General features: G+C 31.0%; 1 protein-coding gene across 2 annotated transcripts; it reads left to right on the top strand.

Annotated features, from left to right (window-relative positions):
- The first annotated feature begins 100 nt into the window (after positions 1 to 100).
- Positions 101 to 4,584, top strand: LOC114717128 (putative BPI/LBP family protein At1g04970). 2 transcript variants are annotated; one of them, XM_028902219.1, is made up of 6 exons: positions 101 to 690; positions 1,200 to 1,339; positions 1,859 to 2,210; positions 2,774 to 3,013; positions 3,533 to 3,658; positions 4,243 to 4,584. In XM_028902219.1, the coding sequence occupies exons 1-6, from the start codon at positions 280 to 282 to the stop codon at positions 4,423 to 4,425; spliced, it is 1,452 nt and encodes a 483-aa protein (XP_028758052.1). In that variant the 5' UTR covers positions 101 to 279; the 3' UTR covers positions 4,426 to 4,584. The 2 variants fall into 2 exon arrangements, with proteins under 2 accessions (XP_028758052.1, XP_028758053.1); XM_028902220.1 differs by having other exon boundaries at positions 259 to 499.
- Positions 4,585 to 18,358: the final 13,774 nt, after the last annotated feature.

Here is an 18,358-nt window from a genome sequence, read left to right as displayed (position 1 = left end):
CTCAGCTTGGAGAATTGAGAGGAAAATACTAATTACACGAATACACAGGCAATTGGCCAAAACTCAAAATATCACTGTTCCTAAAGCGACTGGTAGCTGGGAAAAAGAAACCTTCCCCCCTGAGATTCTATTGCTTCAGTTGTTAATTCACTGTATGGGTAGCTCAAAGTTTCTATTTTTCATTGATTAACTGGACCACAAAACTGTTCTCTTATCAGTTCCTAATTTCATGCGACTCTGTTTTAACTTCCCAAGCTTCTTCACAAGTTTCCCGGCAGGATGGCACCTAACATGTTCTTCGTTTCCTTACTTCTTCTATTGATTCCAACAAGTGTTTCTCTTCGACTTAATGGAGAAGAAGGTTTCATCTCAGGGGCCATATCTGAAAAGGGTCTTGATTACGCCAAAGATTTGCTCATCCGCGAAGCTATGTCATCTCTTGTTGCACTTCAACTGCCTCAAATCGAGAAGTCTGCCAGAGTCAGGCTCGTTGGTAAATGTAAAATAGTTCTTTCCAATATTACTTTTGTTGATGTCAACATAACTTCTTCATATGTTAAGACTGGAGAGAGGGGAATAGTTCTAATCGCTTCAGGCGGCACAGCTAATTTGAGTATGAACTGGAGTTATTCTTGTAGCACTTGGTTATTGCCTGTTTCTGTTTCTGATAGTGGGAACGCCTTTGTGAAGGTAAAAAGTTATTTTGTGACGCTTGTTGAAAATCAAAGCTACATATATTAATTATGTTTAGCCTTACCTCTCTCTGTACTGTTGCAGAGGTTTCATATCTGACTTACCATTTATAGTGTATTGGGCTTGAACTCAGCAGCTTAGGCCTAGAAGAAATGGCAAATATTTTGCAAAAGTTGATTATATGGAGAAATATAAAGCAACTTCAAATGTTTCAGCCGTTTCATATATAAAAAGATGTGCATTTCAAACCGTAGCTACATAGCACATGAATTCAAGATGAGTTCTGTTCAAATATAACTAGACCTCTTACGCCGTCCTACAATAAATTGATAAAGGGGGTAACAAAAACAGTTGTGGTTCCTAGGCAAACCATAAAACTCATGTATGCCAGTATCTGATTGGCAAAATCTTGTGGACAGCAGCATTTTTGGTGCACATGTGCTTTATTTTCAGCTTTTCAGGTAAAATTGAAAATATATCTCTCTAAATTGTGCTATGCGTTGAAGGTTAAAGGCATGCAAGTGGGCCTGACTATAAATTTCGAGAACCAAGAAGGTAGTCTGAAGCTGATTCTCCTAGATCATGGATGTTACGTAGAAGACTTGCTCATAAAATTGAAAGGTGGAGCATCTTGGCTTTACCAAAGGTAAGCAGTCTTCTTAAGCCGTGTCTTTTTATGAATGAAGAATGTTAACATGTTCTTTCTTGGAGAATTTTACTTCTTTTGTTGTTGGAAATTGTGTTTCCCATATTATTATTGTGAAATATGTGTTTGCTAATTTATTATATTGGTAAATGCAGAGCTATATTTGCTAGATACATGTCAATTGACTTCTCAATCAAATGAAACAGGATAATAAATGGCACAAAATTGAAGGAGCTCCGCATTGGTCTAAAGCATACAACAGAATATCCATATGTTGACAAAAGCTTAATTGAAGTGTGGATTTCTTCTGTTACTATAAGCATATTGTCTCCATTAATTGCCTCCACCAGCCTCTTTCAAGTAGTTTGCTTTTATTTGATAAGTTTTTCCTTTCAGACAATGTTCACAAAATACTATGATTTTCCTTCTATGCCAGTATGAATATGGTTCACATGCTGCTCTCAGTATCATCAAAAAGATGAAGATGACATGCTATTAATTTCTTTATGTTCGTTCCAGGATAGTGGATCTTTTTGAAGGGAAAATAGCATCTGCAGTTGAAGATGCCATTTCTGGTAAAATAAGAGAAGGGATATTGAAGCTTAGCAGTTCATTGCAGTCCCTACCAAAAGAAATCTCCCTGGGCGAAACCGCTGTACTAAATGTTTCTTTCGTGAACAATCCTGTGTTGACTAATTCTTCCATTGAGTTTGAAATCAATGGTCTATTCACAGGGAAAAAGGAAATTTTAGTTCCTCAATGTTTCCACAGAGAACCAGAGACTTCTTTTCGCTGTGGTGGTTTGTCTAAGATGATCAAGATTTCATTGCATGAAGATGTGCTAAATTCTGCTTCCTTGGTTTACTTCAATGTAAGTTTCAGAAAGTTTCTATTTTCACACTTTCATGTCCTAGTCCAATTATTTCAGTGTTTTGTTTCTCATGAAGGTCAGTCGCGAAAGCTTCAGACATTGTTTAGGAGTCCTACAGAGTGGGTGGGTGGAGTTCTCATTCCTTTGTTTGGAAACCCATCCTAATCCATCTCACCCTATTACTTCTTAGGGTCCAAACAGCTGTTTGGATAATTTCCCACCCCAACCTCCTAAACAAGCCCTTAAGGAGCGTTTGGAAGTTTAGAATGTAATGGAATGGCATTAAGTGGCAGATCATGTTGCCTTCCATTGGTTTGGACTTGAGCATAATTCCATAGCTCTTATTGCTTTGTTGTTGTTGAAATCAACCTTGGATTTTCGAACTTCCCCATAATATCTATTCGAGTTCTTTATAGCAGCAACAGCAGCAAGAATAGAGCCAATCTGTTGTTAGACTAGTTAAATGATTCCAATTAATCGACTCACATTTATGGTGGATGCTTCTACATTATTATGGACTGAATTATAGTTTGATAGTTAGCTGATGGTATTGTTACCCACAGGCTGGTTACATGCAATGGATGGTTGATAAACTACCAGATCAGGCCCTTCTGAACACAGCTGCATGGAGATTCATAGTTCCTCAACTATACAAGAAATATCCAAATAAAGACATGGAGCTTAATATCTCAGTATCATCTCCACCAATTATACAAGTGACCAGCCAAGATATTGGCGCTACCATTCATGTAGATATAATAGTTGATGTTGAGGATGCTGGGGAAGTTGCTTGTATTTCAGTGGTATGCTTGAATGAAGTGTTAGAAATACCTCAACTGAAAAAATTTAATAAAGTGAAGACTGTTGAATAATTGTACCATAATATATACCACACTGTTACCCATGAAACCCATTGGTCTTGAAGTGCAGACGATGATCAGATCTACTAGGCCTTGTTTTGAAAATGAAAATTATAATTAGAGCGAAGGCTCGAGAACAATATCTGCTATGAATTGAAATTCAAAAGTGGGAGCTAAGATGCTTAACTAGAATGTCAAAGTTATGGGATGCTTGTGCTCTCAAAGAAGCTATATTACATTGATGCTTTTCACTTTTGATTCCATATTCTTAAATGCATGCCTACTTTATAGTCTTTATACTGAATTTTCAAAACTGCTCGTGTTCTTTTCCATCTCTGAATGTCTAGGATTCTATTTTTCACATAAAATTATTTCTTTCGGTAGTTAAAAGTTTATATAATGAATATATTATTGCTATAATCGAGGTGTTCTCAGTTTACATGTTTTTGCTTATTGATACAGGACATTAGTGCTTCATGTTCTGCAGAAATCCTCCGAAACGACATTGCTGGAAGTCTCAGATTGAATGGTTTTTCCACATACTTAAAATGGAGCAAGATTGGTCCTTTGCGCATGCATCTGATCCAGGTAAATCTGAATAAATGTCATCTTCATTTTTTTAGCATCTTTTCAGTTTACATCTTCGTATTTATATGGAAAACAAGGTGAACTTGAACTTTAAACAATTGATGACTATTGCAGCGTGGTATAACATTGTCTACTATTCACAACGTCTGTTAAGTAGATGGCTCGTGCTAGCTTAACTTGTCAAGTGCCCATACCCTTTCATGTTTACAAATCAATTGATTTATGCTTCCACATATTTTGAAATACATGATCATTGATTGTAACTCCTCTGATCCTAAATATAAGAGTCAGTTAGGGGTTGGTTCTAGTCATAAATAAATAAAAGACCTCCATTTACTTTATCTCTTGTATTTATCATTTTCTCCCAAACTAATTTACATAACTTATATATTGACATATAATCTAATATTACACAAGGGTATTTTAGGGAGATCATGTCACACTTCTTCAATCTATTCAAATTAGTTGAGTTCAGGCCAAAAAAAAAAAACATTAGTTGAGTAAGTTTTATATTAGAGACATGAGGAATATACTTTCAGGCAGATAGTTATCAACTTGACTTCAATTCTCTTGAATGTATGCAGTTAGCAGTATCAACCATACTCAGAACCACCGTCTTGCCATTAGTGAACTGGCTATTAAGCGGAGGAATTCCATTGCCTTACCTCCATGGTTTTACACTCCAGAATGCTCATACCTTCTACAATGCTCCATGGATTACAGTATGTAGTGATGTTTCCTTCTTAAGACACTACTATCTCAGTTAGCTGCCAGTTTATGTATTATAAAACATCCCAGTGGGCCATATGTAATTTGTGTTGTATCATTGTTCTCATTGTAGAGATAGAAATCATGTACATAAAACATTTTCAATGCAGAATCAACTAAAATTTCAGGGGAAATGCATGAGCTAAAATTGTTTCGAATTTACTTCTCTTTAAGTTGTCAGCTTGGGTTTGCCAAAAGTGATGCGTAGTGAAAATAGAAGACGCCACTAAATGTCTTGACTTACCAAATAAAGTTTTGAACATTAAACTGCATGGGGTAATTTTTAGGATGGACGTATTAATTTGTGCGAGAAAGTTTTACTACCACTGGCTACTAGAAAGTTTTTTTGTACAGATTTGTACAAAAAATCTAAAATTGTAACAATGATTCCTGTTATTATTTAAAAAAAAAATTAAGGTTGATTGTTAAAATAGTAATGTTGATTGTCAATTTTTTTAATAGCGGGGAGTAACTTTTTACAATTTTAAACTTTGGGAAAAAACATGCACAAAAAAAAAGTCATGACCGCATTTACCTTTAATTTTATTTTTCAATTACAAATAGGGTGTTTAACTGTGTCCCATCCTATTGTTTCGTTTCTATTCTAATTATTTTGACACGAGACAGCCTTGTCTTGAAAGCAAAATTGTTTCAGGACATGAGTGTCCTGTCCTAGTCTCATCCTAATATATTATCTATGTTTTTAATTTTTATAAGTTTATTTTATTTATTATTGTAATAATATTTTGGTAATGATATTTATCAATTGTTATTTTGATTATTTGTTTATAAGTTGTTTTTTTATGGGTTACATGATGCCTTTTTTATTAAACATTTTAAGTTTTTTTTGTATCTCTTGATGACAAAAAAACAATTTTTCCCCGTCATTTTCTTATTTTTATCTATTTTCTTATATTTTATATATAGTTAATTTTTTGTTTAAAAGATAAAAAAATCCAAAAAAGGACGGAACGTTTCTGTTTCATCCTAATCAAGAGGGAACACTATTGAAATGGGTCTGTTTCGTCTCATTAACACCCTTAGTTTTTTTTTTTTTTTGCTCCATGGACACCCCTAGTTATAGGGAATATTTTGGTTTTTTAACCATGTTCAAAAATCTCTAATTAAGCATCATTGCCTGATAAAAAATTTGTTAAAACTATAGCTTTAAATTAAAATTTTGGCAGGCATTCTGTCAATTTTTATTACTCTTCAAATTAAACGTTATAATGGACCATCACATGCTCTTCAGTCTTCGGATTGCCCAGGGAAGTCTCGGGGAGGCAAAACGAATTTGCAGCATCAGTGAGACCCCATGATCATTGTTTACGGCGTCACATTACGCTTGGCCTTGTTTCCTTCAATTTGTTTATTAAATTTAATTTCTTTCTTGGAAAACTAATTTCTCAATGCAAAAACTACATTTACAGGCTAGATTATATAAAACCCCTTGAATTTTACGTCAATCGCACACAACAATATTTTAAAATTTCAATCTAAGCTCCTAACCTCTTACTTTTTCATCGTGAACCTTTTGTGGTTAAGACAATGCTACTGTTCTTTTTCAGAAATTATCATATCTGATTAATGGAGGCATTCTACATGACATCATACGTAATTTATAAATTCCTTTAAATTTTAGAGCACGCAACTAGTTTAAAAATCACAGATTTTTTATAACTTTATTAAAACATACATAGGACGCCATTTAAGTTGCCTATGTCTCCTCTTGATATGATGTGACAATATTTGTCAAAAAAAAAAAATAGTACCTTAATGGCAAGGAGTTCATGATAAAAAAAATTAAAAATAAAATATTCTAAAATTTCTCATATTTTTCTTTTATTACAAAAATTTTTCTTTTATTTTAAAAATATGTACTTAAATTCAAACTGTTAGTTTATTTCAAATTATTCTAAAAAGATATTTTTTAATTAAAATTTATATTTGAATACTTTTTATTTACTAATTTATCCTTCAGCATATTATATCTTTGATTTTGATTGAATCTTTTTGAAGAATTTAGGTTTTTCTTCTTCTTCACAATTTTATTTTTATTTTTTTAACAGTGGTTTGTTTAATACTTTTATCAAATTGGGACAGAAACTTAAGTACTTAATTAATGTAAACAAAAAAAATGAATGACCTTTTGATTAATTTTTTAAATAAATATATAATTATTGGTTGAAAAAATATATAATTGACTAACTATGTTTCTAAATGTTTCGATCAATACACTCGTTAGCCACTTAAATTTGCACTCATTTTGGATTCGGTCCCTAAAATTTCAAGCCAAAGGTTTTTGGTCTCTCAAGAGACAAAATGATTTGAGTTTATTAAGGCAGTTTTATCTGCTCTTGCCTCCTATTATATGCAGACAATCCTCTTGCCAAAGCAGTTGATAAAAGTCTTGGAAAAGACCATGATTTGAACTTTTTTAGTCGTCTTGGGTTAAATAAAAAATAAAACCAAATTATGCAGTAAAGCACAACTCGGGTCATGTCTCTTGAGGAGCTTTTTATTAATTTTTAAGTTAACTAAGTGACAAAGAACTAAAAGAAGGGATTTGGAAGATGATTTTTCAATCAATAAAACTAATTATGAAAATAAGAAATAAATCTAAACTATTGTTTTTTGGTTTTTTTTAATAAAGAAAGAATGGAAAATGCAAATTTGGGTTTTAGAAAATCAGTAATGAGAAGGCTTCTTGAAAATGGAATATAGCTATCCTTGCTTAATAAAGATGTGAGAGTAAAATAATACACCAAGTTAAGAGAAACAACCCCAAACACGGTTTGGGTCAAGTAAACTCAACACTTAACCACTCTAAACGCTAGATAGTAATCAAGTTATTAAGCCACTTTTAAAAATCATTTGATGTACAATTTAGATTGAGTTAATAAAACTTGTTTTCCTCTCAAAGAATGCTCACGGAGACACTCAATTGAAATACATCTCAATCATAAAATCTAACAACGCGCCAGATAAAATAATTTTAATGAGTGCAAAGGAAATATATATATGAATTCAAATCCCAAGTAATACAACTCAAATTAAATCGCAAAAATCCAATTAACAGAAATTATAATGCATAATCTCAGTCTCCAAATCAAATGAAAACATTCCTAACATAGGAAAAATTTAATGAAGGTCAGAAGAAAATTAATTAGAAAACTAAATACTCCCCTAGTTGAAGCTCCAAACTCAAGCTACTCCTCCATCTTCAAGAAGCACAAGGAAATTAGCCTCTTATAGCTCTAGAAGAATCCACAATATATTTTAAGCAATGAGAATCCATGAGGCCGTGGGAGAAGGATGAATGTGAGGATTGGCCGTAGAAGGAAATTGAGTTGCGGCGGTGTACGAAGGTAGCGTATGAGTGTGGTGTAAGTATGGCTCCGTGGTTTTTCTAAGTGTGCGTCCTCATATAATATATATATATATAATATATATATATATATAGGGAGTTGGCGTGTCGTATGTGGCCTCCATATCTTGCAACTGATAGATTTAATATATATCTAAATATCTTCCCAAAATCCGTGCTTCCCATCTCTTGCATCTTGTTCCTTTTTTTTTTTTTTAAATTCTTTTCTTTTGTTTCAGCTTTTCTTTTATGTTTGTTTCCTTTTCTCAGGCTTGCAAAAGATGAATTAAGATACTATCATATAATCCAAAATCAATTATTTAAAAAGAGATAAAAATATGATAAGATTTTCTATTAAATCTCTAATTTCATGCAATCAGTATTTGATTCAAAATACCCATAATTAATGTAATTTATCTCACTTTAATTGATAAATATCTCCAAAAAGATATCAAATAAGATATTAAAATCAGGATTATCAGACCAGCAGGAGCTTCATATGGGATGAAAGAGATAGTAACCGAAAGGTCACTTAATGGCATGGGATCAGGTGACTTAAGAGAAGAAATCTGGAGGTTTAGGAATCAAGAAGTTACGAAAGCAAAATGAAGCTTTTCTCCTGAAGCTCTGTTGGAACCTTGTGGTAGACAGAGAGGCTCTTTGGGTGAAAGTCTTGAGAAGTAAATACAATTGTGGTACCATGGAGTTGCCACTACTAAAGAAACCCCATAATTGTTCCCTCACTTGGAAGGGTATTTGTGAAGTTTGGAGTCATTTTAAGAACGGTGTGGCAAAAAAAATTGGGGTTCAAAACAATATTTTCTTTTGGTATGAGAATTGGTCAAAGATACATAAACTGCTGATTGACTTGGTACCGGACTTGGAGTGTAAGATTGATAAGGATGAGAAAGTTAGTGATTATGTGACCCCTTGGGGGAAATGGGATAGACAAAAGATGTGCCATTAGTTTCCTCACCATGTTGTTGATCAAATTGTTGTTGCACATCCACCTTGTGAGGAGAGAGGAGAGGATAAAATGTTTTTGAGACCATCCACTGATGGTTGTTTTTCTATTTAATTTGCATATCTTTTTTTACTTGCAGGTACTCATCAACAGGAGGATAGCATTTGGAAGATGTTAACACCTTCATGTGGCTCTTTACTCATTGACGAACACATAAAACTAATTTTAGAGCTAGATGAGGACTCATGGAAGTTGCAACATGTCTGTTTGGATGCGAGGACATGAAAGATTCAATGCACCTGATTAGGGATTGCACCAATGCTCACTGACGATAGGAATCAATAGTTTTAGCAGAATTTAGGCCAACCTTCTGTGCAAAACAGGGGGTGGACCGGGTCAAATGGAATTTAAGCAAGTAGGCTGGTCAACCTTTTACTAAAAAGATCCAGTGGGTAGTGTTGTTTGGATACATTTGCTGGGATATATGGGTGTCGCGTTGTAATAAATTGTTTGGTTCTAGAGATGACTCGAGTAGTAGCAGTGCTATTGATAACTTCTTTAGATCCTATTGGGATAAAGAGTTAATCTCCTTGTGTAACTTCTATACTAGCTTCCAATGTAATAGGGGAAGTAGTAATGGTACTTAGGGGGAGTATGTTAAGTTTGAAGTGTAAGGTTCTGTTCCACCAGATTAAAAGAGTGGTTGTAGGGGAGCACTATAGGATAAAGAAGGATGGTGGATTCTAGGTTTTAGTTGTAAATTGACTTCTGTTCCTTCAGCAATTACAGAGGTGATCAGATTTATACACTCTCTCAAGTTGTGCTGGGTAAAAGGTTACAAACAAGTTCTTTTGCATTATAGATTGCATTGAAGCCCTCTCCCTTTTCTGTAGAGGCTGTGAGGCAAATCACCCTTTCAAGAACATTATTGATGAAGCCAAGCTTTTGTGTCGCAGAGATTAGCCCATTGCTCCTTCTCATGTTTCGAGAGAATCTTTGATGATTGTTGATCACTCGGCTAAACTATCCCATTCTTTAGAGGGTAACTTTTATATCTTAGATCAACTACCTCCTAATTTAGATAGGGGTGTTGATAGAGGAAACTAGGTTTTGTTTGTTTCATCTAATTGGTAATGCAGTTTTCAGTACTATTACAAAAAAAGTATAGAGACCAATATTTAATACGAAAAAAAAACTTAAGGGATCAAAACTTATGGTTTGAAAATTGATAGATTAAAATCAAAATGAAAGCAAATTTGATGGACCAAAAATTATATTAATCCATAATGTTTGTAATAAAAAATTTGTTTAAAAGTTTTAAATTATAAATTTAAATGATTTATATAATCCCAAACTCACCTCATCCATGCTATAAGGAATCTTTTTTTCAAAAAATTTAGGTGAATTGGATCATGAGTCTTTTTGTTATAAGTGGGGATAGAAATAAGCCAAACCATATGAGATTTTAACTAAATAAGCCTGAGCACGTAACAAAAGTTTAAAGTATGAGCATGTATATAAGTTTGTTTTTAGGCTCAGGCCAAACTTTCGAAAGGTTTGGCAAGCCTAAAACATTTTTAAAGACTAGCTTACAATGTAAGCCTTTGAAAAGACCTCATGTCTCAAGTATAGAAGGTCCTAAATAGTTTTTGGACCTACTAAAACATGTACAAATATAGGCTTTTTGTACACTTAGAAGCCAACATATTTTAATATATATTTAAAAAATTAATCATGTTAGACCTACATACTTCTAGGTTAGGCTTTAAATTTAAAAGCTAAGCCTATTCACCTTAAAAGACCTCTAAATAGACCTTGGACGTAATCTATTTGTTAAACAAACTAAGGGGGTGTTTGGGTTTTTTTCCAAACCATGGTTTGGGGACCCAAACCATGGTTTGAAAAAAAATTTGCCAAACACCCATTTTTTTAGGAAAACCAAGGTTTCTATGAAAACCATGGTTTTGGCCAGCCAAACCATGGTTTTCGTATAAGCTGGCAAATTGTGGATTGTGGAGAAATATGTTTGTTGAAATAATAATTGCTCCTGTCAGAGAGGCTTCAACGGTGGAAAACAAAATTCTCTCTCCTCCCATTCTGAAATTTGTCGCTGCCGGTGACAAATTATTTTATGAAAAACATATTTAGTTATTTTATTAATATATATACGTATTAATTTTAATTATTTTATTACTATATATTATTTATTAATATATATACATATTTAATTACTTTATTAAATTATTTTGCAAAAAACATATTTATTTTATTAATATATATACGTAAGGTATATTTTATTAATATTATTTATTTACTTTAAATAAACATATATTATGAAATATATCTTATATGTAATTATCATTTAAACTTATGTCCTTTTTAGTAATTTCTATATATAAAAAAGCACTTCTGACAACAACTATCCAAACACTTTCACTTTATCAGAATCACTTTTTCAGAAAATCTATTCTTTCAAAATCTATTCTCTCCAGAATCTATTCTCCAGAAGCTATTCTCCAAACCATGGTTTGGCTTTATCCAAACACCCCCTAAGCCATATGATGCCTTAATTAGGCCAAGTTGTAGGCTCGTGATAGGGCCTGGCTATTTATATCTCTAATTGTGAGCTGAATATTCACTAATTGATAACTCATCTTGGCTCTTCACAAAAATTAATTTATCAATCCAATAATGCACATTTTCTTATCTAACACAGGGAGTTGAGGATACCCCAAAATCAATTAAGAAAAAGCTTGTACGTATGTTGAGGCAAAACTCTTCATATTTTTTTTTAATTTCATAAAATTACTTTTAAAATTATGTTTCGATTTTCATCTAAACATTCTTAGAGTATCTTCTTTTAGAATCAAGAAAAATCCTCTTATAAATATTAATATTCTTTAAACCAAATTATTTTTTAATTAATTTGCTTTGATGCCGTCCATTTGACTAGTACTCGAATATAGAATATTTCGAAACATGTCTTTTGTTTTTGAAAAATCTCAACAAAAAAAACTCTTAAATTTTAGGATTTGAAATCAAGAATTACTATAAAATGTGTTGTTATTTTCTTTTCATGTATAGTTAGTTGATATTAAAGTGTAGTAAACAAGTTTCATCAAAAAAAAAAAAAAAGTGTACCCCTCGTCTGTGGGTTCAGCTGGCGAAGGGGTCGGACTCTCTCACCAAAGGGAGGGGGTTCGATCCTGGGAAGTGCCACTTTGTTGTGGCTTCATTCGCGACGCTGGGGGAGGCATCTCCACAAGCGTAGTGAAGCTGGGTGATTCCTACCTTTGGGCCAGAAAAAAGGGCTTGCTTGTCATGCTCCCGTGCTCATAGGGACAAGCCCCAGTGGATCAAGCGTTAGGGGCCCTGCCCTTGGATCGTGGGTGAGCCCGACCCATTTCCTAAAATTTTTCAATCAAAAAAAAAAAAAAAGTGTAGTAAACAATATTTATTTATAAGTTTTAAATTTAAGAGGTACTTAAGTGCAGCTAGCGGGGCAAGGGATTTCACATTTTTAGTAGGAAGCAAAGGGGATTCTTTCACATTTTATTTATAAAACACTTCCATTATATTTCATATAGATTTTTTTTTTAATTGCATTAACTTTCTATTCAAATGTAACAATGTTTTAACTTTACTCCTATTTAATACATATATTTTTTTTAAAAAATAACTATCTACACAATAATAAATAAAAGACAAAATAGTATATTCATACTAAAAATTAATAAAGTGACTTATAGATAGGAAAAAAAATTTTCTCGCCGCCTTATAAATATGACTAAAGGCGTTTTTTTGGGATTTTTTTCTTTTGAAAATAGAAAAGGAAATCACTACAGGAAATCTTGGCCGTCCACGCCAACATATGTCGGCATCCCTCAAATCAGTCAAGCACTCAAGCTTCGCCTTCGTCATCTCCTGTTTTATCCAATGATGGTGCTTTCTGTGCAGAAAAATTTTAGTTGAAAATTATTTACAAAGATCAAATTAATTTTTTTTATTTTTAATGACTTCAAGTGTTAAATGCTTAAATGAATGCTTACAAGTTTTTGTAGTTTGGGTGTTAATTATTTGAATTTGACTTTTAGAAATAAATAGTTTTGAATTTCGTCCGTGAATAATTTTTCGTTTTTTAAAGAAAAAGGAAAAATAAGAAAGAAATTATTTTTAATTGTGTTTAATAAATAATAAAGTGACTTTGTTTAAAAAGAAGTTTTATTATTTCCATTTCCTTTTTTTATTCTCATTTCTAATCTAATGGATCCTTTGCTTTTCGTTTGGATATAAAGGAAAATAAATGAAAGAGGAAAAAACCTTTAAAGAAAGTGTAAAAGGCCAACCAAAAAAAAGAATCATCACCTGTTTGGCTTTGTAATGTTTTCTCCTCAGATAATGTGGTTAGGTGAACTATATACCCGTGATTTGCACATCTTTAAACTAAGCAGAAAATATGGATCCAGCCAACGTTGGCGTCTTGTCGAGTTCGAAAAATATGGAACATGTGTTTTCTTACTTTTCCTAAAACATTTTCTGGGTTTACACCTACTTAAAAAGTGTTTGGATGGAATCAAAATTATAATTTTAAAAGTGTTTTTACAGCGTATAAAATAAATATGTAAAGGAATTTGTCTCGTTTATGAAAAAATACTTCTAAGAAGCACTTTTGGGCGTTCCAAACACCCTTAAATTTGATATGTCAGTCATATCTCTACTTTGCATTTTTAGCCTTTTCTTAATATAAGACATGATTGAAGAATTGACATTCTTTTTTATGTAAAACTTATCTAACATATTTTTCAACTTTTTTCAAATTAATCTTATTGATATTCTCTGAATAATAATCAAGCAGGAGAGAGAGTGAGAATTACGAAATATACTTGTAATGTTTAAAAAAATATCAAATTAACTAATTTAATTAACATATTTAATCTATTTAAATTAGTTAATTACATCCTATATTAAGAATAAGAGGAGTAATAATATGTTCTTTTACGTTGCTTTCCTTTTGGTGAGAACAGGTTTGTACTTGTTGATTTGGTTAAAGCGCATCTAACGTACTAAGATATTTTTGCAGAAGTATCTAGTATTTTAAAATAATTTGTAATGCAATTTTGTCCTAAAATATATTTCAGGAACAATTTTATCCTTAAACTATTTTTATGAGTAATTTTAACTTCACAATTAACTTCGTTAAAACTCCCTGAGCTTTAAGATATTAAAATTTAAATTTTCAAATGTTAAGGGAGTACTACGCAACCGGTTTAAAGTTCACGGGATCTTTATAAAGTTATTAACTTACACAATATGCTATGTAAAATGTTATGTGTGTTTTATTGATTTGACGTGATAATTTTTTACAAATGAAGACTCATTACAAAATTAGTACTCGTATTAGTTTTGATAACACATAAAAATAAATTTTGTAAATGGGTCTCCGTATGCAATTTTTAATTTTTAGGATTTTTTTGTGATTTTTTCTAAAAAAAATTCACTCAAATGCAAACATCTTTTAAAATATTCTAAAAAGATGTTTTTGAATTAAAATTTATATCAAAATACTTTCTATTTAATAATTTACACATTATCATATTATATCCGTAATTTGGACTACAATTATTTTCAAGAATTGGAGATTTTTTTTTTCTTTTTCTTACTTTTTAAAATAAATATATAATTGACTAGATACATTTATCAATGTTTCTAACAAAAAATTTTGTTAAGAAATTAAAATTATAAATTAAAATTATTTATATAATCTTCCAAATTTACGTCGTCCATGCAATTTGATGAAAAAAAATGTGTTTGAAATATTTTTAATTCATTTAAAAAAAATAATTAAGTCTCAATAAATATGATGAAAAATAAAAATAATAATATTTTATAAATGAACAGAATTAGTCATTTTTATAAAGAATTATAAATTTTGAAAACATATGTATCAAAATTATTTTGTAAAAAAGTTATTCTTTTAAACAAAGGCAATTGCTTAAATAATTTTTATCTTAATGAGAAGTACTTTTTTTTTTTTCCCGTAAGCCTAGGGCATCCATTGCTAATAGTAGTAACTAATCTTTTCATACCGCAGACTTCCCAAAACAATTTTATTGCTGGTCAAAAGACCCTCTCCATATATACTATTGGAGATTGAACCTCTGACTAGATATTTAAGAAGAAGTATTTTAGTAAAACAAAACAATTTAAAAATCAATCTTAATTGTCAACTAATAATTGGATTGATAAAAATAGAATTTTAAAAATACAGGACATTTGTATACTATACAATATACATTCTAATTTTAACGTAAAAGGGTTTTTTTTTTCATTTAGGTAAAATTAATGAGTAATTAGTGCATTTTACTATAAATAAAAGGTTGGGAGTTAAGTTGAAACTCTAAAATGTCTAGAGTTATTTGCAACTTTCCTCAAAATTTCAAAGAGATTTATATAATTTGGCCTGTATGTGTCTAACTTTGACAGCCTCCTTTCATTCCTTAGAACATTGGGAAAAGAAGATCGTCCCGGAGTTAATTTTTTTAATCCAATAATGGACATTTTCTTAGGCAACACGCAACACACAATCACGAAGAGCCCTCTTTTATATATTAAATTAATATTCTTAAAATCAGATTATTCTTAAATTAATTTGACAAAATACTTGATATAGAATACTTTAAAATTCTTGTAAAAAAAGGATTTTAAAACACGTTTGTTTGGTTCTGAAAATAGGAAACGGTTTCAACACAGTTTAAGCATAGACTATTTTAAATCAGTACTTATCAATTTTATTTTTCCTCTCCATTTGAATATAAAGACAAAATATAAATGAAAGACGAAATACTAGAAGTAAAAATCTTTGAGGAAAGAGTCAGAGGCCAGCAAAAAAAAAAAATACTCCTCCAGTCTTAAGTATAAAACCCTTATACACATTAATATAAGGCTCTTATATTTAGGACCGGAGGAGTATCATAATCAATTTGTTGAACACAAGAGAGTGCTAAAAAATAAGACTATACTCTTCATCAAAGACAAGAGAAAGTGAAGTGAAAATACTGAGAGAACAGAGCACAGAGAACCCAAACTAGTTTTTTGTGCAGCAGAGGAAATTTGGTTTCTATTGTAAGAGAATAAGAGTAAGAACCTATTAGACCATTTTCTTTTCTTCTTCAAACATTAAGGATAATCTAGACATTTTGCTTCCCAATTTAATTTTAGTTTGCCCCCAACAACCTGCAGTGAAGTTTCAAAATTGTTTGGTCCTGAATTGAAATTATGTTGCTGCAGAGGTCTTTTAATGAAATTTTCTTCTTTTTTTTTTCCTTTTTGAAACAAGTTTTCCTACACTGTATTCCTTTTTGACATACCTATCGGATTAGATTGGATTTAAATATTATCAGGAAAAAAAATTAAAAAACCTTTCATGTATGTACTATATTGTTTTGCTTTGTTTTCTTTTTGGTGAGGACGTGTCTGCACCTGTCGATGGGATTGAGGGAAATGCATGAGCTGAAATTGTTTCGAATTAAGATATAGAAATCATGTACGTAAAACATTTTCAATGCAGAATAAACTAAAATTTCAAGGGACATGGACGGGCTAAAATTGTTTCGAATTTATTTCTATTAAGCTGTCAGCTTGTGTTTGTCAAAAGTGATGTCTTGTCTAAATTTTATTCACGATCTGGATAATAGAGGTTGCCACATGACTACATTTGAAATAATTAAAAACATAACCATGGCATAGGTTAAAATAAAACATAATACTATCCTGATCTAGATAATTAATTTGAAGATATTAAAAAAACAATTAACTTGGTTATTTATCATAAATGTGTATTCGTATCTCTAACCTATCTTCTTCATAATGTATATGGGATGATTAGAATGATCCCCTGGTAGGAAGTAAGAACTCCTTACAATTAATAGTGATATTTTGAGGAAATGTGAGAGATAAGATGGATTGAAATCTTATATTTAAGATCAAATTTAACCCTCAACTAGTTCTTATATTAAGGATAGGAGATGGTATTCTTAATATAAGAGTTAGATAACTAATTTAAGAATATTAAAGATAACTAATTTGAGGTAAGAAAATTAGTTAAGTTAGTTATTTTCAATTATGTGCATTGGAACTACTTCTTGGTGCCTTCCCTTTAATATGTGTAATCAAAGTATCTGAAAAAAATTGTAAATTTTAAAAAATTAAATTAAAATTTTATATTTAAAATTAAATTCAAACTCCAATTAGTTTTTATATCATGTACTTGAAAGAAATGAAGAATGTTCACTTCATATACAGATCAAAATTTTGGTGGGCGGTTTAGATAAAGTTAACACTTTGGGCAAGCTGATGTTCCTTCTAAATATTTTTCAAATTAAAATGACTAATAAAATGAAAAACCATAAAAAAATCGTGAAATCCGAATTGAGGTACTTCAATTCATATAATCTCTGTTAGAAACAAAAGTCTAAATTTAAATTATGAAATAATGAGAAAAAGACTAAAACATCCTTATATTAGAGGAAAAAAATGTTAATATCTATTTTAGATTTGTCATTTTACATACAAAACTTGTTATTTCTAGATGAATTGTGGAAATAATATAATTTTTTGTATTAAAAAAAGTTTTTCGTATTCTTAACTTTAGAGTTGTGGTTTTACAATCAGAATTTATTGTTTCCAAGTCAATTTTGTAAATAATTTGCCTTAGAAGCATAAGGGCATTTTGGTCTATTCTCCGTGATTTTATACTTCCAATTTAGGTTTTTGTCTCTCCCAGAAATTATATGATTTAGAGTACCTAAATTGGGATTTCATAATTTTCAGGGTTTTAATTGTTTGGATTAATTTTTTTAAAAGTGATTTTATGAAATTCAAGATAAATATGCGAGGGAAGTTTTATTTTGACCGTGTATAAGCACTTTTTTAAATGCTTATGAGGGTTGTCAAACTCCCCTTATATAGCGGAAATTAATTTTTTGGTTATTTAAATCTTAACTCACTTATAACTCAATTCCCCAATTATATTTGATGTAACTTAATTCTTTAATTTTTAATTCACTTGAAACTCATTTACTAATCCTTTTATATTTAATGAGTTCTAGATAAGTATGTGATAGGAATTTTGTCTTAACTTATGCATAATTATTTTTTTAAACGCTTATAAGAGTTGTCAAACTCCTCTTATATAAGCAAAAATTGATCTTTTGGTCATTTAAATCTTTAGAACTCAATTATACAACTTAGTTTTTGAATTTTTTAACTCTCTTTGAGACTCATTTATTAATTTTTTTTTATATTTAATAGTGTAATCCTTTCTATAAAATTTATCCTGAATCATCAATTACTTAGTCCTACGTGGCACTTGACTCATCAATTGATGGCTTCCTACTTAGCTTCGGCGTATTGATAGAAAATTAACCAAGAAAAAAGAAAAAAAGAAAAAGCATCGAGCAAAAAAATGCACACTGCACCCCATGACGTTAACTGTGCTTCCTCTTTCTCTATATAGTGTTAGCTCTTCACTTAGTTCCCATGCTTAAGCCAAACCTATTCGCTGCATTTTTCCATCCAAGCTCTGCTCGGTCTTTCATATCTG

Source organism: Neltuma alba, unplaced genomic scaffold (assembly GCF_004799145.2).
Source record: "Neltuma alba isolate B1F8T4 unplaced genomic scaffold, ASM479914v2 tig00011709_pilon, whole genome shotgun sequence".
NCBI lineage: Eukaryota > Viridiplantae > Streptophyta > Magnoliopsida > Fabales > Fabaceae > Neltuma > Neltuma alba.
Note: the sequence above shows the minus strand (reverse complement) of the source record. Positions and strands in the feature narration are given on the sequence as shown.

Excerpts from the sequence above, each read along its gene's own strand:
- LOC114717128 (XM_028902219.1), top strand. The coding sequence starts at position 280 with ATGGCACCTAACATGTTCTTCGTTTCCTTACTTCTTCTATTGATTCCA. Across the intron at positions 1,340-1,858 it reads GCATCTTGGCTTTACCAAAG|GATAGTGGATCTTTTTGAAG; the intron begins GTAAGCAGTCTT and ends TGTTCGTTCCAG. Across the intron at positions 2,211-2,773 it reads CTTCCTTGGTTTACTTCAAT|GCTGGTTACATGCAATGGAT; the intron begins GTAAGTTTCAGA and ends TGTTACCCACAG.